Consider the following 23,087-nt stretch of genomic DNA (forward strand, 5'->3'; position numbering starts at 1 on the left):
ATTGTCACACAGCAAATTACTAGCACCAACAAGAGTAGCTGAATGGAGCCAGTAACTGTTGGCCTTGACAAGAGCCTGACAGCTGTCAACAGCAGTCTTCTCTTCACTGGGCATGACTCACATCTTCTGCATGAAGAAGCTATTCAACAGACAGAATCTTTCAGAAATAAAGCAGCTCAGAGACTGTTTTCCAAGGTTGTTCTCAAAAACTGTGACCTAAAGAGGTACAAAAAGGCAATTTTACCTTCAGTGTGGTTCAGGATGACTACTCTTTCCTTTTGAGCCAACAGTGTCTAAAGATTCCATTTCTTTCTACTTTTCCTTGCCAACAAATGTACTGTGAATCACAATACAGTAGAGAACGTGGTACACAGAGAATGTGGCAGCATAAAATACAGGTCACCATATCTGAAGCAAAAATGCCTTTGAAGGAGCAAAAGAGTATTCTGAAGAATTACATGAGTAGACTGCGTAGTTGTTCCTTTCCTTTTCAGTTAGGTTACTGTGGTTTTATTTAAAAAGAAAACAAACAAAAAACCCTACAAGATAGCTTTCCTTCTTATAAGTGGTTCCTTATTATCTCAGCTTGATAAAAGTGTTTTACCACAAAACACTTGACAAAATTATTGCCCACGCACAGACTACAGTTTCATGAAAACTTGCCAAGATAACAGTAGTTTGTCTCTTGTCAGGTCATAGTAGAGCTCTGAGGTTTTTATGCTCAGATGTTTCCTCATGTGAAAAAGAACTATAAATTATTTTCAAAATGTTTCAAAATTATTTACATTAACTAACAAAGGGTACTTTGATACTTAAAACGTTACATACTTGCTGTGTCTTTTTTTTTTTTTAAAAAAAAAAAAAAATGCCCTCCCCAAACCCCACAATAACAGCAAAACCCAAACAAAACCAAAAAACCCTGCAACCAAAAAAAAAACCCACCCCAAAACCAAACCACCACAAATAAAAACAAAAAAAATCCACCACCATGGTTACTTTTATCTTGTACATACATTTTTGTCGTGCTTAGCCATTTCAAAACCAAATTTCATCTGCATGCTCTTTGTCACACCTGAGCATTTTGGGGGATTCTCCATTATAATCTTTCCCATGTGAAAGGCCTCCATGCCTGCCTGCTGTATTCATGGCCAGTATTTTTCTTCCTAGTCTGTCCTATCCTGTAGTCCAAAAATGACATTTTTGCTGCTTTTGACAGCTTGTTCCTGCATTCTTTTCGATAAAAGCTATTATAAAACTAAGTTTCTTCTCTCCTTTTTGGAGAAATTTCTTGGCCTCAATTCTGGTCATGTTACAAAACAGTTGGTCAAAGGTAGCTGTCAGGTCACACAGACCCTTCAGTATTCACAGAGTTCAGTCAGTTATCTTTGTCAAGGTGAACAGCTTCTATGTACTATGCAGATTTGGTAAATGCTAAGATAATCTGTGTCACTCCATTTCATAATAAGACTTATTACTTATGCAGTTTCCCAATATTATTCCTGTGTTATGTGGTTGGAAAGTCTTGTCTACTTGCTCCTTAAAGGCAAGAGTGTACTATAAGCTGTTCAGAGTAAATGCATCTGGTACCCATCTCCTTCACATTTTTCAAGTTGCAAATATACAAATAAGCACAACTGTATTCTGTGTAAAAGGCAATATGTCCAAAGAACTGATTTATTCTGATGAAGCTGATCTCTTTCTTTCTTGTTTCTAGGGTGAAAAAGCACAAACAATTGGTCAGATTGAATTCTGCTTCACCAAAGAGCTGCAGCTGAGAAACTGCACCTCACTGGAGGGTGAATCTGACCCAGTGCAGGCTGACTTCAGGCTGGGAACTGAGGAGCTGTCTGTCTGCAGTGATACTCTCCCAACCTATTATCCTGCACAGGTCCAAGATCACAAATGAAGCCTTAGGAGTTTGAAAAACTTCCAAACAACAATAAAGCACAATCTTTTTAATATTACACCTTGGAAAGCAGTCTTGACTTAGCAGTATTACAAAGCCCTGTCTGCTTAACAGGCGTGCTGTGAAGACTCTTGCTGGAAAATATGCTTCTTTTGCCATTAGAGGAGAAGGGTTCACATTGTAATATCAGTAACACAGGCTGAAGTACTGAATTGTGGCTCTGATATTGATGGGGTCAGAATCTGATTTACAGCTTTGCCTGGACTTTTTGGCTTGCTTATGGTTTGAATCAACATTCAAAAGAGAACTGTGTCTTCATAGTTTCACCTGCAGTTAAGTCTCCTGCTTCAGCCACTTGGTTTTTGCCAGTGAGTCAGAGAATTAAGTCATTCTTTTTTTTGAAAGGATGCTTGTCTCTAAGATGAGATGACAATTTCTTAAGAAAATATTATAAATAAAAGGAACTTAGAGATTTGTGTGAATGTTCTTTACCAGACTTGGTCTCCAGAAGTGCTGAACAGAGGCCATGTCCCCTAAGGCATTAAACCTTTCCTCACTCAGAGATCACAGTGGAGCAAAAATGACAGCTTCTGCATGACTTCTTAGTAAATGAAATAACCTTCAGCAAGTTTGGGCACTTCTGTCTAAAGGACCCCAGGAAGACTATTTGTAGCCTTACCTACTCTCTGATTGATTTTGCTACAGTAGCTCTATTCAGTCTTGAAGAATAACCAATCTTAGAACTTCACTACTAAGTAGAAATTAGTATGATCTGCACTTTGGTGTATCTGTATTCCAGTAGAGCAAGGGCTTCTCTTTCAAAATTTGTCTTTCTTCCTGGGAGGGCAAATGTACTAATGTTTATTAATACTGTATTAGTATACTCATGGCAATCAGATCTAGTGTTTTTATAGTAGCCATGACATGTTCAGTTCATGTTGAACGTGGTACCAGAGGCATGGCCACAAGAGTCACCATTCTTAATTTCCTCCAATCTTACTGTCTTCTAAGCAAGGAAAAAGTAGGGAGACTGAACTAAAATGCCTGAAAAGACTGGAATTAACTTGGGTTTTTTTGTGGAATTTTTTTTTTATATCACTAATATTTTTTCCCTTCTAATTACTAAACTCATCTTGGCCTGAAGAAAAAAATACTTGGGGAAAAATGCATTTCTCTACAAAGGAGCAGCCCAAGGCTCATGTACTTTTTTAAACTCTCCAACTCTTTCAGGTAGTACTTAGATGGTGCACAGGTTTTGGGTAGACTACATAGAGTACAAACAACTTACAATGAACATTAATTTACAATTCCCACTATAAGGTGTCTTTTTTTGAAGAAATATGATTCCCCTTTTCCTCAAAATTGTCCTGTTTTTTAATGGGTTTGAATTTTTTTTTGTCCTTTGAAGTCTCTTTTTCCTTTTAAAGTTCTCAGGGTGCAGCATGATAGCTTTGCTTGTTAAGCTCATCAGCAGTAAGAGAAGTGGAAACAGAGACTGGTAATGACCACGAGAATATCTCCCAAACATCTTGCTTAGTGTTTTGAGTCACCAGTTCAGCTATGAACACAGTCCTAAAGCAGAACAAGAAACTTCTCAAAATCTCACTATAAATATTACCACCTTAGATGGGCAGATATAGCATAAAAGAAACCCATAAACCCCACAGTGACAGGCTGTGCTGCCAAATGAGTGAGTACTGGGTTTGCCTGGTTTTCTGCAGTTTTAACCCCTTGTTCCTCTTCACAGTTAGAAGAGAAATTCAAATTTGGAAGCACCAATAGGATTAGTTCTTGCAGATATATGCTTAATGGAAGCTCAAATCAATAGCCTGATTTTTTTTTATTGCAGTATAAATTGTTTTCTTTTATAATGCCTAACAATGCTTAGAGAGAGAAAATATATACAGTATCTGAAATGAGAAAGTGAGAGGAAGGGAGGGAGACAGCAAAGCCAGGAGCACACTAAGCAACAACCTGCTACTGGGTGAAAAATGACTGATGAACATTAAGACAAGGCTGGGTGAAAATCACCTCAGACTGAAGTCCTGTTTAAAGGGACATAGCTGAGGTACTGCCTTTACCTTAACAAAACCATACTCACATTCTTTTTATTTTTCCAACATTGCTACACATTAAATACTTTAATTTATTATTGATTAATTTATTAGTAGTAGCAGTAAAACGCTTTATATGGCTGCTGTTGCTTGGATTTTGATGAGCCCATCCACCTAACTTCTAGGGAGATACAAATGTCTTTTAAATGTACTGACTGATTTTTATGCAGAGAAGTGCCAAGATACTCTCTCGTTTCAAGTGATGCACTTAAGGGATGCTTTCAGGGCTGTGTCTGCACGTGGGCAGCTACGAGGGCAGATGAATGAGTGCTAGCACTGGCCCAGAACAAAGATCATGTCCAGCCCTTTATGTTCTCTCTAGCAGTGGCTTGCAGCCAGTTACCAGCCTTGGCAATTGTTTCCCAGCAGAATGTAAATCATTTCAAGAACTGGATTAACACCATTTGAATCCAAAGAGCCAAACAAAGGCATATTGGGAGCCTTAACATTTGTTTCAGTTCTGAAAAGCATCACTCACTTCCTTAAGCAAAATAAAATCTGCCAGCCTTGAAGATTCAACAGAGCATGGGGAAGATGGGAGCTATGTTTTCTGCATCATTAAATAAATGAACTCACTCCCAGTCAGGGGGTTGTTTGTGCAGTGTGGGTGCTTTAAAACCAGCTCCACAAAGGGGCTCTGCTTGTTTATACCCCTCGTCCCTGGGCGCCCTCATGCACAATGCTGAAGCATCTCTTGGCATGTAGGTTAGAGCACAGGCTATCTGTGCCCTTTCTGAGGACAGCCCAGTTGATAGGCAAAGCTACATCTGCAGTTTGAGATGGAGGTGGTCCAGCCTCTGTCGTGTCCCCACTGCACCCTCAGCACCCTCAGTGGCTGTTGGGCTCTGGGCTGTGCTGCTGGCCCCTGGTCACTGTCCTTTGGAAGGAAACAAGCTGCAGCAGGACTGCAGTGCCCACGCAGGAGGCGAATGCACTGCAAGCCAGGTCCCACAGATGGGCAGCCTGGGTGTCCCCAGCAGCACAGCAGCAGGTGCTGGCTCTCACACGGGGAAGGGGACTTCCACAGCAACGGGTGCTTGAATTTGGGCACCTCAGTTCTGGTGTGGCACTTCAGGCAGCTGTGCTCTGGGTCTGGCTCTGGGCACCATTAAGCTAAGGCCATAGAAGGTTGACAGTGCTGCTGACAGTGTCATTTCTGCCTGGTGATGGTACTGGTGATGCAAGGGGGAAATATTGGCACTTTGCAAGTTGCTTTCTCAGGAACAGAGCAATCGATGATGAGGAGTGGTTTTAATTCTCAATTCAGGCTGTCTTGCTGCTCAGAAAGCTTCCTTCACAAGGCTCAATGCACACTTTCCCTCCTCTGTGTAAGTATTCCCTGCTCCATGAAGTTGCCATAAATCACCCAGAGTTCATACAAGTAATTAATTTTAGAAAGAATTTCAAGGTCTTGTGCTTTGGAGAATAAAAGCTTTAGTATATAGCTTAAGTGAGACCTGATGTAGGAGATGGGCAGATCATTTTATGGTGTTGTGCTGTGGACTTCATTATTCCTTACCCCAAAGGACACTGCAGCATCACATATTGGGTGAGGATTAGATAGGCATCAAGAGCAGCCAAACCCAACCATGCCCACAGATGGGTGATATGAACCCTATCAATATATTCAGCATGAGAAGTACAGTGCTGACTTCCAGACACAGTGCTCAGTTTGAAAGGCTGATATTTGAGTAATATTTGATAAAAAAAGAAGCTAAAATGATCATATTTGATAAGAAATATCTTTAGTAGGTTATAGAAAATTCTTAAGCAAGCTGAAGAATACCATGGTGCTGTGTGTAAGAAATACTTGCCCAAGTACAGCATCACTTAGCAGAATGCAGGCTGATCACATAAGCTTTTTCTGTAACTCACACAGTTGTTTGCATCAGAGACCCCTGCTCTCCACATAAATCAGGGAGAAGAGCCAAATCAGCAAGGACTAAAAGCACAGCAGCAGTTACCTTGTAATAATTGCATGTCTGTAAACTGACCTACCTGCCATTAGATCAGTTACTCCTGCTTAGTACTGCCTAAAACTTGCTCCTGTCAGCTCTGAAGAGTCTTCTCACTCCAAAGTACTCGTCTGAGTGTGGAGAAGCTGGGGATACTTTCAGCAAGGGGTGGAAGAGCTGTCATGTCACCAGAGTGCTGTCATTTTAGCCCATCAGCCTTCCACAGATCCACCTCCTTTACCAAGATTTCATATGTTGTGCTATATTAGTGAAGGCTACACGTGTCCAGATGACTTGTGCTATCAGTTCCTAGTGCCAGCTGGTGCAGGTTGTGTTCAAAAGGGACTGTCCCTCCTCATAAGCTGTTTTGTGGGTATTTGCCAAATGCCTGGGGCATGCATTTGTCAGGGATTTATTAGCCAGGAGGCTGGCTGACTGATGGGTGATGTGGGAATCACTTTCTTGTCTCCTGGTCTCTCAGATGTTTGGGACTTAAAATGCTGGTGTCCTACTGAGGTAGTTATTTTATACACAGCAGCTGGCCCTGCCTTAATTTTCCTCCAGCCTCTGGATATTCTGAAATTTCAGTCTCTGAGTCCCACAGATTCAATTCAGCTTGTAATTTCTGAAGCCTACTGCAGGATGATGGCTGTAACAAAATAGCTCTGGGACACAAACTACCTCTCATTCTCAATGCCTTGTGTTGTCTTCTCTTCATTATCCTCAGTGACCCCTGAGGGTCCACACTCTGATCTCACAGAGAACCAAACCACTTATGAAGGCACAGATACTGTAGCAAAGAAAAATTTTTTAAATCTCAGGGAAAAAATACACTCAAATCTGTTTTTCCCTTCCTCCCCCTCCACACCCCCCTTTATTGTTTTGAGAGATTTTGGCTGCAAGGTTCACTGGAGGTCTAGGGGAAGGTTGGCATATTGATGGATAGTGTTTCATCCTTTGTTATCCCTTTGGCACCATTTTTTTGGCATGTCTCGCTGATTAACAGGCTTCCTGTCACACCTGACCGAGAACAGTGACTCAAAACATTAATGAAAAAAGATGGCAAAACTGGATATTCATTAAACCAGTTAACAGTCTGGGGCATCCATAATTATTTAAACAGAAATACATCATGGATAGGCTGGTCTGTGGCCAGATGGAAGAACAGGGAAATTGGAGGATGTTTTCTTCCTTAGCTCTGCCACTATCCCCCTGTGAGTGAAGCTCAATGTGAAATCTGATGACAATTTTAAGTCCCACATAAATTAAGTAAGACTTTCATGCACTTGCTGTCTGCAGAAAAGCATTTCATCCTCCCTAGCCCCAGACAAGTAATTAAAGTCTAAATGCTTAGAAACATCATGAATTTTGGAGGCAATTAGAACATCTGGTCTACACTGGAATCAAATCCCTGGTTTAAACAACCGAGCTCCTTGTGCTTACATGGTGGAAACGGTGTGGCCCTGCAGAGGGATGACTAACACAGTCATTGGACCGAGTCTTAAATCCAGCTCCTCCCCAGGGTGGCAAGGGGACATGCCCTGCTGCCCTGGGGCAGCCCTCCCTCAGCCTTTTGAGATGAAGCAGGTACAGCATTCCCAGCAGGAGCCCAGATCACACTGGTCACACTCCTCCAGTCACCCAGGAGAGGCTTCTGCTCCTACAGATGGCCTCAGGAGACAACAAGCAAGCAGGTTTTGTCGTGGAGGTGGGAACTCAGGACTTCTCCCTGCTTTAGGCATTTGCAGCCAGTTTTCTTCACAGCTTCACAAGGAGAGACTTGGAGGATCCCCGTGCAGAACAGACCCCAGTCTGGTGGTTAGGAGGATCAATGGCAAAAACAAAGTCTTTGTCCCCGTTCTACCCTGCCAAGAGGGGAGCACAAGGGACCTCCTCTCCTGTGGCTGGGACCACTGCTTCCCTTGCTGGTGGGTCCTGCACACAAACAGCACCAGCACCATCAACTCTGTGTTAAACACAATGGTTTTTGTCTTTTGCAAGGAGCTTCATCCTGTCAGTATAAGTGACTTGGGCTCTTAGGAAGCCACTCCAAGGACTGATAGATGAACGAGTAACTTAGCCAGGCAGGGGTGCATTGGGTGCTCACCCACATGGGGCATCCTCAGCAGGACATCTCCAAGTGCCTGGGGAATGTCAGAATAAAATGGTGAGAGCAAGGACCCCAGAGGAATAGGTGTCAGGTGAACCTGAGTTTTCCAAGATCAGATTTTATGAATTGCATGCCTAAATTTCCCCAAATCTCACAAGAAGCACACAGGCTTTTTCGCATCCCTCTCTTAAAATTTGATAAGCACCATTTCTACCCATTTCACCTTCTTCAGCTGAATTCTGCTGGAAGCAACCAGTGTTCAATGGTGGAAATTTTAATTACTGGCAGCTTGTTTCATAAACCACAGAGAGTCAGATGGAGCCAATTCCATAATCCTGAAATATAAATGATGTATTATTTAATATAGATTCTGAAGTTCCTTCAGGCTTGCAAGTCAGTGAGTTAATAACATTTTGTTTTAGACGTACTGAACACTGTAATAACCTGACTCGTTTTGAACACAGTGATTAAGTGTTCCGTTTACAAGACAAATGGAGACTCATTACAGTCAATCAGGGAGGAATTACATGAACTTAAATTGCAGGTATTTATCACAGTTTCTCAAAAGAGTATTTTACTAGCTGTTTTTAAAGAAAAAGCTGCTTCCTTGTTATTCAGTAAAGGTCCTGCCTTCTTTATAAAGAACTTCTAATGAAACCTTTTTCCAATCCTAATGTTTTATGGTAATCCAACTGCACTATGTCATCATAGGTCATAGTGAAATTAGATAGTGAGTGTGTCAAATGTATCTCATACCAGCAATTTCTTAGCAATCCATCTATTTTAAGTTTTTGCTTTTGTGATGACTGGAATGAGAGAAAGCTTCACTTTAGATTATTCAGCAGAAAAAGATTCAGAACCCAGTGACTTCCAGCACACGGGCCAGAAAAAAAAAAAAAAAAAAAAAAAAAAGGCAAAAGGAACCATTATTTGATATGCTTAGTTTGTCATGTTTGCTTAACTTGGAAAATGTTGGGAATTTTCTGTTAATTTAGAGTACAGTGACACAAGTTATACAGAGTACACTTAGTTAAATACACACAGACACATTTTTTTTATTATTTAAATTTTTAATTATTTCAATTCCACCCATCTCTGTAAATTTTGTACTATATTTATCTTTTTTTATGAGATTGCCTAAGCTGTAATAAGGCTGCCAAAAGCCAATTACCTTGGGGTAATACTAATGCATCATAGCAGAGGAATTGGAATAGAATTGTTTTCCATTTAGCCAGGGATTTCAGAGTGAAATATTAAGTAGCATCTTGACTAGACTTAGAGAAAGAAAACCAGACTGAGACTGCTTTTCAGAAACATGCTTAACATTTTTTTCCCTTGAAATTCTTTACAGCAAAGGAGCCTGATGCTGTTGGCTCCATCTATAGCACTAGGGACTATAAGATAAAGTTTAAATTTTGTTATTGGTTGAAAAATTCACAGTCAGACTCTGCTAATCAATAACCTTTGCATCATGAATGACTTGAGTAAAGCTCCTGTTTTAACTCCTTGATTCCAGTAACAGCATGTTTCTCTTCTAGATTGTTTGCCATTAAACCAATAGCTTGTGTTCTGTACTCACTCTTTGTGAAGATATAATTAACACGAGTGTTTCCCAAGGTGTCACAGTCAACATCAGTTTCATTAAGAGATAGTGTTATTCCAAGACAACTGGAATTTGTATTCAAGTAACAGACTAGAAAGGTTTGCAGAGAAAAGCATGTTAATTAAGTGGTTTTGCATTGGAAAAGTAATTACATTTCTATAGGAAGAAGGAGGTAGCTTTGTCTTAGTTTTCTTTATTCTATACAGATAATTAACTATAAAGACTCTGAGATAGTGAGCATGCCTTGATGCAGCCAGAAAGTTTGTTACTCATTTTTAGTCTGGATTTTATATATTTACTGGAATTAATTACCATGTGACCTGCTCTGAGAATCATTTCAGGGTAGTTTATGAAATGGAGGAAATTGTACCATTGGTGTTATTTATATGAGACAATAAGCAGTTCCAAATTCTGCTAGCTGTGACTTTTTAGAAACATACCAGTATTAAAAAAGTCTTCTGCAGTTTGTCACGTGAAAAGTGGAATTTGGTCAGAAGAGGAGACAATCAAACTAGCTGACATGCCAACTGTGTCCAGGTTGGACAAACAGTGTCTGAACAAAACTCAGTTTTTCACAGTGTGGTCACGGACTATATTTTAATTTCTGTCCTGGAAGAACAACTTCCTAAGCCAACCATTTTCTGCAAGTCAGAAATTTTATTTCCCAGTGAACCATTCTTAGTCTTCAGCAACCACCAGAAAGCATTCCTAAAGCAGCCAAGATATTTGCAATTCCAGAAGTATCATGGTGCAGTAGCTGGATCAAAGCACCAGTATTTCAGACAATTCAGTTCTGAAATTCTGGGACTACTTGCACTTCTAATCTGATCTTCTGCCCCATTCACATTAAGCTTTTAACTCTGGTTTGTACAGAAGAGGGTAAAAAAACCAAAGGACCAAGTGACTTGCTGCAGCTCATCCAGAGAAGTAAAACCAGCTATGACCAGAAGCTCATTTAGTGCTGCATTTATTAGGTAAAATTTGATTTGCAGCATTACTATTGTAAGAGATTTGGCAGAAGGTTGGTTTATGTGACAGAAAGCTGAGCTATAAATAATCATGTTTTGTTCCTACCAGTGCTGGTTTACAAATAAAATGACTGCAGGAAAAATAGAGTCTGAAAATAAAGTACTACATATCTGAATTCAAAATGTACTAATTTATAACATTAAGACAAGTCAGCATACATTTTGAGACACTTCTTAGAAGACAAAATTTCTCCCAGACAATGTGTGCTGGCCATGTGGAGAGGAATTTTCACTGTCCTGGTAAACCTTCTAAACTGGAGCTGGTGCTGGGATGTTATGCTGTCAGTCATCCTGAAGAGCATGTTTCTGTGAAGTCCCCACCCAATAAGAACACTGTCCCCTCAGAAAACTTTCCTAAACTTCACAAAGAGTTCTGCCATGTGGGAGACACTGCTGCAAATTTCTGTTCTGCTTGATTTGGGTTACTCAGGGTTGAAAAGCTTTCCTTCTTACCAGGTAGAGTGAGATCTTGAATCAGGCTCTCTCAAAACCTAAGATCCTACCTAGAGGCTGCAAAGCCTGATGCATGTGGACATTTTTCCCTGGAGTTTTTCCAAGAGATTTGAAGTTTTTGAAGTAAATTTTGCATCTCGAGAGCTGCTGTGAGTCAGGAGAGTGCTTTGCAAGTGGGAGGGATGGGTCAGAAAGTGCCAGTCTTCCTGGTGGATATTTTACTTCTGATTCTAGGTTTTCGAGTGTCAGAGGTTTGAAAACAGGTAGCAAATTCACAAGGGTTAATCCAGACAGCTAGGTCCAGAGAGAAAGAAGGAAAGAAGAAGAACTGAACAACTTTTAAATAGCTATTTGCTTATTTTGTGAAATAAGCATGAGCATGATGAATAGGCTGGGCCAAACCTAAAGTAGTTACTCAACTCCACTGGTGATCTATGGTGGAATTTGGATATTTTGTTCTGGAACAGATTTCTTTGGCTGGAACCAAACGGAGCAGAAGGCAAAGCAGGAGAGCTGTCTCTGTTAAAGCAGTTTGGAGGGTGCTGTCTGAGAGGTCTAATAATTAGATACACATCTAAATCAGGGCAGCTGTTTGCCTGGGTTTTTTTCTGCAATGTGACTTGTAGCTACCTGGTCATGTTATATTGCAAGTTAATACGGTCACAGAAATGGATTAAATTGCTTTATAGAAGAAACTTCTGGTCAGCCACATCACAGTTATGTCTCAAGGCAAACTGCAGCAAAATTTGTAAAAAATGGTTTGCAGATGATTTAGGGTGTCATAACATTTGTCTAGTTCTAGTGATGCTGAAATATCATAATTATTCATGTAAGCCTTTGTCTCTCCAGTGATAACAGACAGGTGATTAAAACACTGATTGAAAATAATACTGTCTCATAAGCTGCCTTCTCATATGCTACTCAACAGGGATATTTTTTTCTTTCAACAGTCTATTGCTAGGCTTTATTACTGCTTATAATGAAGTTGGTGATATTAGAGTGGAAGATGTACCAGTAATTACTCAGGTCAGAATATCCTGACATGAGAAAATAACATTTTCCAAACCCCAATTAAATGAGCAAAGTGCAGATTCAGAGATGCATACAGGACCTATTGGTGACTTATATAAAAGATAGATATGTAATTGTTTCCAAGCCATTTAAAACAGTGGTTCCTTTGGCCAATTAAGCATTGGGAGCGTGTTTAAAAAATACTAAGCTAGTACTAGTATATTAATACTAGAAATACTTGTAGAAGCAGCAAAAGAAAGTATTTAAAACACAATGTTTTAAAAGTGAGGTAGGAATCTAGGAGCTTAGAAAACAGCAAATGCTAAGATAAAACTACTTTTTACGAAGAATTTAAAGGCTTAAATTATACAAATCCATTATTGAAGTTGCTATAGCAAATGTAACTTTTTCCTCATGAGACAATACACAGGCCAGCCATCATTATGGTGTTAAAATCAGAGGATAAATTAAAGATATTTAATAACGACATACGTATCAACTTTATTGAACAAGGCACCTAATAATATGTATTCGAATATTGAGCATTGGAGAATTGTTGTGGAAACCACTGCAAAATAACATGCACATATAGCTACCTGTAGATCAGTTGTCAAAATAGCAATCGTAAAGGAGTAAATGGGAGAAGAGACAGAGAGAGAGGAATACTCAGCACAAAGTAGATTCCAAACTTCTGGTGTCTGTGGGTAATATAAAACTCCTTTAAAATCTCATTCTTTGCCTATTTTCCATCCACTGATGTTCATATATCCTGAACAATTATCCCCCCCTCAAAAAAAAAATTATTGGAATTCTTTTTAAGGAGCTTTGGGCAAATGGAACAAAATCAATTTCTGAAAAACTGGTTGTGCTCTTATTTGGAAAAGGAAAAGGGATTTCACTCTCATTGTATCTATCCAATTGCAGCAGAACAGAATCTGTCAAGTAATTTTATAATTTGGTTTATGCCACCTGCAACTTAATTCAGATTCCTCTGATACAGTCTTCTCCTATAGCTTTATGGGACAGAAATTATTTACATAACAAGGTATTAATTGCTAGCATGAAGTATTTGTCAATGTAAATTCCAGAACTGGTTTTATCAAGGTGCATGAACATTTAAAGTTTATTTGTTTGACCAGTTGTGCTCAGCTGCAAAGCTACAATTCTTTCTTCGCTACACATGGCTAGTTTACTAGAGAGCTTTGACTTCTTTTTCTCCACTCTTCTGTGTGTGGATTGAAAGTGGCTCAGATGGTCCAGGCTGTACAGGTCCAGGCTGAGGTCACTAGTGTTCTTCATGAGACCATCACAGGCAGGAGGTTACCCAGAAGAGCTCATGATTGCCTTGGCAAAAGCAGAAGTCTTGAAGCATCTCAGCAGGGACATAGAGCTTTCTAGTTTTTCAGTGATTGGCTCAGAATATCAAGTACAACAGGAAGGAAATAGAACACTAGTTTCTCATTGAGTTAGTAGCATTTCTTTTTCAAGCCAAAATTTAATTATCAAAAAGTATCTTTGAGACAATATGAATCTGTACCTAAGTGGATTTCTAGAAGCAATGATTCATAAATCAGAACAATCCCTCCAGCACACACATGAGCCTTTGTTCCTATTTTAAAATATTCTCAAATGTAGAAAGACTTTTTAATAACTATGAATTTTTTCTGTGGTGATACAAAAAAAAATTATCCTGATACATTGCATCATTTTAAATAGTTTTTGGATTGCAGTGATGTTTAAGCTCTGCATGAAGTCAAGCAATTCATTAAAACTAACTGTATTTTCCTTGCTGTGTTTCTTGGTGACACTGAAAATACTAAATCAACTGTTAAAGGAAATTCTGACCTTCAATTTCAAGTCTTGCTTGTAGAGTCCTCAGGCAAGTCATTAAATTTAAATTCAAATTCATTTAAGGATCTCTAAGCAAGCATCATTTTCCAACTAGACTACTTAAGAAAGTTAAACAAAAGCTTAATTTGATACAACTTTGGTGGGAAGTCTGAGGATGTGTGAGATAGTGACAACTCTGGCACAGAGAGGTGGAAAAATACTTCATTTAATGAGTTAATGTCAAGTGGAAGCATGAGATCCCAATCATAGAATCATAGAACCATAGAGTGGTTTGAGTTGGAAAGGACCTTAAAGATAATTTAGTTCCATCCCCCCTGCCATGGTCAAGGGCACATTCCATTAGACCAGGTTGCTCAAAGACCCCTCCAACCTGTCCTTCAATGCTTACAGGGAGGGGACATCCACAGCTTCTCTGGGCAACCTCTTCCAGTGTCTCACCACCCTCAAAGTGAAGAATTTCTTCCTAATATCTAATCTAAATCTGCCCTTTTCAATGTAAAACTGTTACTCCTTGTCCTATCACTACACTCCCTGATAAAAAGTCCTCCCCCAGCCTTCTTACAGTCCCCCCTCAGATACTGGAAGACCACAACAAGTTCTCCCTGAAGCCTTCTCTTCTCCAGGCTGAGCAACATCAGCTCCCTCAGCCTGTCCTCATAGGAGAGGTGTTCAAGCCCTCCAATCATCTTTGTGGCCCTCCTCTGGACCTGCTCCAACAGGACCATGTCCTTCTTGTGTTGGGGCTCCAGAGCTGGATGCAATACTCCAGGTATGGTCTCACATGAGCAGGGCAGAGGTGAAGAAGCTTCTCTTGACCTGCTGGTCACACTTCTTTTGATGCAGCCCAGGGTACGGCTGGTTTCCTGGGATGCACCTTGCACATCATTGGCTCATGTTGAACCAGCTATGACTTTGAAATATAAAAGTAAAAATAAAGTAAAAATAAAGGTGGATATAAGGAAATGATACATACAATACCAACACACAAATACTAGGAAATCCCCTAGGAGGTGGCACTTTGTTTTAGTTAAGGGGATAACCACTCACTCACAATGCAGGGATCCTTCCTTTACCTTCCTTTTTTACTCAAGAGAATCCACATTTCTCACTGTGCATGATAAGAATCCCTCAGCTGGCATAACAGCCTGGATGGGTTACATCAGCTGTTTGTATTGCTGTTTCCCTTTGCACAAGATCAACAGTCTTTGCTGACAGGACTGGGTCTCAGGACTCCTATCCATCTGCTGAAATGCCTGAGACACTAAATATAGTCATGAATTGCCTCTTCTCTACTTCTTGGTGAATTTTCAGATGTTTTATGAAAGGTTAGGCAGCTTTTTCAGCAAGACTAAGGTGTTTCTCCACCCAGAGAACAACAAGAATACTCACCAGGATATAGGAGAGTAGGAAGGTTGGTATCTCGGGGTCAAAGAAGCAGCAGCAGATCTGCAGTGCTAAAAAGGAAAGACAAATCCTGCAAGGCACATCTGTTTTTTGCTTCCTAGAAGACATTTTCGTATAAAAAAATGAGATATGGTGGAAAAAAGTGTTGGAAGCAAGCACTGTAGGTACAGTAATAGGTACACATCAGCTAATATGGAGACATTATTTAATAATTATTTTGTTATAATCTTATAAGGGATGTTATTGTGCAATGCAAATACTTAAGAATCCAGTTCCCCTTTACTGAACTTGACAACTGCCTCCAGAAAACTTAAAAATGCTTTGTAGTTGAAAGGATGGAAAGAGACCCAATGGACCCTATTGAACAACTTCATAGCAATTGGCTCTGTGGCCTTGGGATTGTGCACGTGCCTGGTGGCCATCTGGGAAGCATCAAGGTGAGAGCAGGTTCATGCAGTGTCCTTTAAGATACCAGTTCAACGTGCACAGACTGTAGAGGTGGAAACTAGGAGCTCACTCTGCTCAAAGGTTTGTTTTAGGTTTGAACTGACTGAGAGCCTGTGCAATCCGGTTGAACTTAGACCTTTTGTTTTTATTCTTTCTGCTATGACTTTGTTTTTATACAAGCTTGCTAAACCTTGAAAAGCAAATTGCAGGTCTAGCGGGTACAGCAGCTCAGAGCCTGCTGCATACCCAGTGTGTCTTCAATTAGTGCATTGAATGGCACTAATGAGGCCAAAGGAGTTTGGGTTTAGTTGTTTTTTTTTTTTTTTTAGAACCTAAAAGCATGGCTGCTGCTGCAGAATTGTGCTCTTTGCAGAGAAAATTGTGCCTCATTTGCACAAAGCTAAGACCTTTGGCTGTCATCTCCTCACCCTCACCCTGCATTCTCTAGTTGAGTACTAGCTATGGAAGTACAACTCTGGTCTTGTTTTGGACTCACCTTTGGCCAGCTGATGCTCAGGCTCCTTTGGTCACCTGTGTGTAAGGCCTTTTCTTAGAAGTGGCCTTAAAAGTAATTTATGATAATAAATTCAGCTATTCTTGCAGAACAACTGTGTTTCTTTCCTAAAACAAGTAAGCTTTTATGGATCAGTTCTCATACAGCAAGTTTGGCAGGATTTTGCTTTTCATATCATGCTTCACATATTGTGCTTTGGTTTTTTTTATTTGTTTTTTTTTTTTTTGAGAATTACAAAAGCAAGCTAGTGACATGCAATTGTTCTTGAAGCAAAACATGGAAGCAATAATTTCCATATAAACCATACACAAAATTCTAGTGCACACTTAATTTTATTTGCAGTCAAGATTAAACAGATGAATATTGGAACAAGTCTGTTAATCTATACTTGTTTCTAGAGCTTCTCAAACTCTACAGATAGTAAGATAGCAAATGAATGATAAAAGAGAACTCAGGAAATCAGTAACTCAGAACATCAGACTGTTTACTAACTGGGATTTATTCTGTTACACTCTCTCTAGACAGTTATTGCTAGCAACAAAACAACATGGTGAGTTACTAGAATTTAACACTCATCTGAATCAAAATAGCAGTGAGCAAGTGCACATCTGACTGACATGCCTGCAGGCCAGATTTGAGACTACATGGATTCCTGCACTCTTGTGTTCTTCTCCAAATGCTCTCTGCCCTTGCTCACAGGGGAGGATGCCTGTCCAGCCTGCAGCAAGCAGGACCACTAGAGGTCAAGTGCTGCTGACACAGGAACAACAGCTCCAACATTCCCAGGAAACTTTGCTCCTGGAAAATTCAAGCACAGAAAGGCTCCTAGCACTAACACCACAAGTAGGAGCAGGTGGCTTCCTGTGCAGGTGTTCCTCACCCAGCTGGCCCTTGTTACCCTTACTAGGGGCTATAAATTGTTGTAGGCTGGGAGTGCAAGAAGTTTCTTCCATTCTTGGGCTGTAGTCTGTGCTGCTTTGGTGTGCAGAGGCAGTATTCTAGGGCAGCACCATGGCTGGTGGAGTAGATATTGAAGTGCACTATTAGTGTGGGCTGCTGTAGTGCTGAGCCTTGATCTGTGAAGATGAGAAAATAGCTTTGAGCTACTCTGTTTCCTTGCTGCTTCTTAGGTGGGGGAAGATAGGGCATCTAGAAGCAGGAAGGTATGTGTTATTATCGTGTCTTTTTCATCTTGAAAAGTGGTAAATAGTGTGGAAAATGTATGTTCTGTGTGAGCAGGCTTGCTGGTTTTGTTTGGGTCATCCTATTATTGTGCTGTTGGGAAGAAGGCTGGCTGTGTAGTATGACTGGCTTACCTGTGGGCACTCCTGTCTCAGCCCTGTGTGTTCCTGTCCTGACAGCAGATAGGAATTCCGTTTTGGGCATGCAGCTCTTCTCAGTGATACTGCCCCAGGAAGCACTTGCTTGATGTGTTGTGTCTATTTTGGGAAGAGTTGCTATATTGCAGCTGGTGTCTCTCTCTGCTGGTGGTAAGTGCAAGTGGTAAATGGTTTGCTCCTTTGTGTGGTGTGGTTTTAACATAACCATCAAGCTGCCTTTTATTTTTTTTTCTGAAAGAAACATGAAATGGGAGTTATGTGGGGGTGGTACCCAGCTGTGCTGTGTAGCCTGGCTTTCTGTTCACTCTCATGGCATGATAGGATTGTAGCTCTGATCTAGAGCTTTCTGCTCCCAGCTCTCCACTCTGCTGTTGCCTCAGCTAATAGCAAGTGCAGCAATGGAGTGGAATTGCACAGCTGATATAGACGTAGGTTGGGCTGCAATCTAAAAAGTCTTCAGTTGCCCATAATGTACTTCCTTTCTTGAGCTCAGACATTCAAGGCTGTACCTCAGTTATTGCATATATTTGTCTGTAAAAATAAGTAGCTGCTGTGGGATTTGGAGAAAGTAATCGAAACACAAAATGTGACACACTTAAAAAGAAGACAAACTACAAAATCTGTTGCTTCTGTTCTATGTATTTAAAACTGGACACACCGGGGGAAAAAAAAATCACTCAATTTTAGGGGTTTGGGTTGTTTGTGATTTTTATCCCCAGAAATGAACATAATACCTGCAATGTTTAGTAATTCTACTTTACTTTCTTGTCTTGAAGCTAAGCTTGTCTTTAAAAAGACAAATGCTAACTGGTGGAAAGGGGAGAAATCATACTGTGTATTTGGTCTGAGGTTAGAAATGCTTTATTTCCTATGTATTTTGTAAGTATGCTTTCTGTGGTTTTTATTGTTTTAAATGTCTTGCACTCTGTTGTAGAGGTAATAATTCCCCTTAAAACCAAGGGCACTTGATGAAGTGTAGTGACAGATTGAGGCGACTATTGGCCTATGGTCTCGCTTTCTACTTCCTTGGCAAAGGCTGTGCTTTATGGCGAGCTAGAGGAGCTGTTGATCAATCTACATGTGATAGGTAGTGGGCTGTGTGAATCTAACATGATCACGGGTACGTGTTCAGACACTTCCCCTTGCTGTTGAGATTCTGCCTGTGCATGGTCTGCATATGCATTACCTTCTGCCACTGTGCACTGACAGCGGGGTCGCCTTCCTCACAGGACGTGACCAATCCTTTGTTTGAAGGGTCTCCTTCGGCAGGTCTTTTATTTGTTTTCCTCAGTTCATGCCTACCATTTACTATCAACTGATGTATTTTGAAGTGTTCTTTTAAGTGTTTCAGTCTTTCTGTATTCACCCCAAATCTTCCTGCCAGAGAGGACTGTACATATACATCTTCCATAGGTACAAATATCCTACAGAATAAGGAGGTTAAAAACTGGTGGCTTGCTTTAAATGTGTGTATGTACGTGTTGCAGTGCAGAGTCCTTTCTGCCCCAGGAGATCCATCCTTTTCAGCTGCAGTATGTAGCTGGAATCGTTGGAAAGAACCAAAGAAACTTTTTTCATGCCCCAGGAGATTGAGGTAATCTGTAAGAAATGTTGATGGTGCTCTGCTCCTATTTTGATCTGCTCTCTTGGGCAACCTTTGTAGAAAATTCAGCACACACTTCATTATGCTGTCTGATTGCTTTGGAGATTAAGGGAGGATGAGTTGCTGGGCCTCTTGTAGTTCAGCATTCAAGGCTTTCCAGGAGTACTTTCATAGTAAAAAATTGTCAGACAGGTGATGCCTTGAATGGCTGAATGTTCTCTAGTACAACATCTGAAAGAGACAGGGGAGTGCTGCTTCTTTGCCTCTAGCAACTTTTTTTTGTCCCCCTTGATGGCTGATGCTATCAACACTTCTGGGGCCTGACCTTTTCTCATTGCTGACACTTGGGGTAATCCATCCTTTAAGAAATTGTTCCCTGTAGCTGTTATTCAATATCTTTCAGGCATATATGAAGCTTTTTTTGGTGGCATGGTGCTGCAGCTGAATGGACAGGTGAGTCTTAGCCTTGACCTAAACACTGCAGGAAAGTAGACTTCTTGAGTAAAGACTTACTTAGCTGAAGGTTAAAAAAGGAGATTAAAAAAGTTAGGCAAATGATGGCCAGCCTAATAATAGGTGATGTTTGCACTGTAGCAAGGAGAAAGAGGCATTTAAATGAAGAGGGGGACCTTGGGAATGCCCTTGAAAAAAGAGGACGTTTTGCTGGCTTCTATGGCCATAGTACATGTTTTGTCTGTGTTGTAAAATATGGATAGCCTGTCAGAAAAGGTTATATAGCTCAACTTTGAAGGTGTGTGTGCAGGTAAAATGAGTTCTAGTACAAGGTTATTACCTAAAACCTAACACTGAAGTTGAACCTAGAAGTTGGTTGAGCTACAGACAGAAAATAGCATTTGTCTCCTCTCTTCCCTTCTGTGCATCATGTGACAGATAGGACTTTCCTTTTTCACAAAGCAGTGGAGGTGTAAATTATTAGTGTAAAATATCTTATTTATAGACAATGCTCTTAAATTTTCTTCTGTACTTATGTTTCTTCTGCCAGTGTAGGAGTTGCTTTAAAACAGCAGAGTATTGATGTGTCTAATGTCCCACTCTGCATCTGGCAGCAGCCATTTACTAGAACTCAGGGGACAGGTAAAAATAGATTAAAAAATCACCATGTAAGTAGTCCAGTACTTTGTTACACAGGAGATAAAAATGCTTTGCTACTTTTGAAGCAAGTTCAGCCCATCTTTGTGCAATTTATGGCCTAGTTAGCATATCTGCAAATATTAGTTCTGCTAAACTATGAATGTGGTTAGCTCTCTTTCCTTAGGAAATAAATCTCTAACTACTTACTGCTCTAACCAGATATTTTGTGTCCTCAGAGACCAATTGCTTTGAACTGTCTGGTCCCTTGCATATTTTTTGCCTCTGTTCCACATACACTATACCTCCTTACCCTTATTTCTTTATCCTTCTCCTAATGTGGTATTTTTGGAAGTGGACTATTCCAAAATGCAATAATCAGTTCTTTTTCTGACCCAAAGTTTTTTGATCATAGGGAGATTTTTGGGAGGGAAGCATGGGTTTTTCTGCTACCCTTGTCATACAAAAGACAGTCCTGGTTGTCTGTCAGATGCTGCTGTAACGAAAAGACTGATTATTTGTAGAGGCATAATTATTTTAAGGGCTACATGATTGATTTTTTTTTGTTTCAAAATCTTAATTACATCAAATATTTCCATTTATAATATGGGACAACTTAGTTTGCTGAATACTTTGGAATCTGAAGCCTGTGGACATCTAAAGTTGCTTCTCCTATGAATGAAGATTCTAGCAGAATGCTTAAATCATTAAAGAAAATCAGTGTCTTCATTAATGAAGGAAACTGTTCTTGCAAGTCTAGTAAAAAATAGCTCCAGATAGTTCAGTAGGATTCCTCTAAATAAATGCAGGAAAATAAAGGGAAAGAAATGACTGAAAGCCACATTATTGGAGTATCTTTTTAGCTGAGTTTGAAAAATTCAGCTTTTTTTCTAGGTAGGGATAAGGGATGGAATATGAAATGCATGCTTTGGCTAGTCTAATAAACTCGAGCACTTAATTTAGGTGCAATTCATACCTTGGTGCTAAAAAAGTGCAGTAAATCTACTGCAGGATACATGTATTATGCTTGTAACAGAATCATGTAAGCTAAAGCAATATGAAGATCTCATCACTTAGTTTTTTCTTTGTTCCTACCTTATGCTTGTTTAGTCTGATGAGAAGGATATGGAAATACACTGTTTTTTTGGTATCCCAATTTGGTAATAGATTAATTCTTAAGCACATAACTGTGGGTCTCAAAAATTAAATGAAGTTCTTTGATAAGATGTACAACTGTGAGATCTCTGCACATGGTCTGAACTTGACTGCAGATGCAATGATCCCAAACTTAACCCTAGGGGGAGGCAAATTAAGGTAATACTTGGATGTGTCCCACTTCCCTGAATCCCTGCTACTACAGTCACTCTGTACTGTTCCCAGTCTGTGACATGTAAGCTTTGTATCCCAGATGCTAAAATGCAACCCTGTAAATCAGAGCTAAACAGTTTTTAAAAATGAAGATGACACATCATACAATCATGTACAGTCTTCATCTATATCTCCTCTAGGAATATGTCTGTTAGAAAGACTTTGGATTTTGTACAGCAAGTGTGGTTTGTGCTCTGAATTTATTGCACTTGACCTTGGCTCCAGCCTCACAGCTGTTGGTATTCCAAGGCTTGTTTGGGAGAGCCTGTATGTCAAGTTAAAGGTGGGAAGTACATCTGTCTGTCTCTCACATGTTGATGGGGAAGAAGCAGAGGCGGAATACAAAAATAGGGAGTGTGTAGCAGCCAGATATTCTAGTTTCTGATTTCAGGTATGTATCTGTTATGTGATTGACATCACTCTCACTGCACTTTCCTCCTGAGCAGTGAATAAAGCCAGTAAAGTAGATATTTAATTGCTCAATCTGTAAAGCAGATGAAGCAGCATAATTGATGTTAAAAGTTGCTCAGTGTTGGCACAGACGCCAAGGAAAGTGTTCGTGTTCTTTCACAGAAGTAGAAGACTAGGTTCTTGCAGCAGTATCTGTATGCATGGGTCTGTTTGTGCCTCTGGTTGTGGTCTAATATATTCTTTTTTTCTGTATTGTGATTGCAGAAGTTGACATTTATCTTGTAACCTGGCTTGGCATTTAGACTTACAGGGCAGCTTGTTCATGTTAAATAGTCTGAGGGAGCTGAGATGGGACCAGAGAAGGAGCAATGCTTAATATTTCTTTGTAAACTAGAATTTGTTGTTCACAAACTTGCTCTGAATTTGTCCATTACTGCTGCTATAGAAACAAACTGACTAGAAGACAAATGCACTTTGCGTGTTGACTGTTCTGAAATGGTGTTTTGAAGAACAGTGACTTATCTAGTGGTAGCATGTTTCAGAATGTGATCAAATGTTGCCTGAACACGAAAGGTAACATGTATGTTTTAACTGCAATTTGAGGAGAATCCGGGTCAACACCTGTATGGTCTCTGGGCATCTGGTGCAGCCTGTCAGAGTAAGGTTGCAACAGGCTGCAAGAGCTAAAGGAGGAGGAAATGGCATCGGAATAGACAAGCTTTACTACAGGCTTTGTAGTGAAGAAATAAAATATTAAAGCAAGTGGTAAGTAAGGTAATGAATTTTAAGACTGGCATAATATAGGGCTTGGTAAACTTGGGAGATATCCTTGTTAGCTGCTCTCTATCGAGACAGCAACGTCTTGAACGGCGGGGGGGGC

At 40.1% G+C, this 23,087-nt stretch overlaps 1 protein-coding gene across 1 annotated transcript in view; it reads left to right on the forward strand.

Annotated features, from left to right (window-relative positions):
- The window catches only part of RNASET2 (ribonuclease T2), a 20,314-nt gene extending 18,408 nt beyond the window's left edge, over positions 1-1,906 (forward strand). The window contains exon 9 of the mRNA XM_008944460.1: positions 1,715-1,906. Coding sequence (XP_008942708.1) covers positions 1,715-1,906 — 192 coding nt within the window. The remainder of the gene's footprint in view (positions 1-1,714) is intronic.
- The last annotated feature ends 21,181 nt before the right edge of the window (positions 1,907-23,087 follow it).

Source organism: Merops nubicus, unplaced genomic scaffold (genome assembly GCF_000691845.1).
Source record: "Merops nubicus isolate BGI_N331 unplaced genomic scaffold, ASM69184v1 scaffold23887, whole genome shotgun sequence".
Classification (NCBI taxonomy): domain Eukaryota; kingdom Metazoa; phylum Chordata; class Aves; order Coraciiformes; family Meropidae; genus Merops; species Merops nubicus.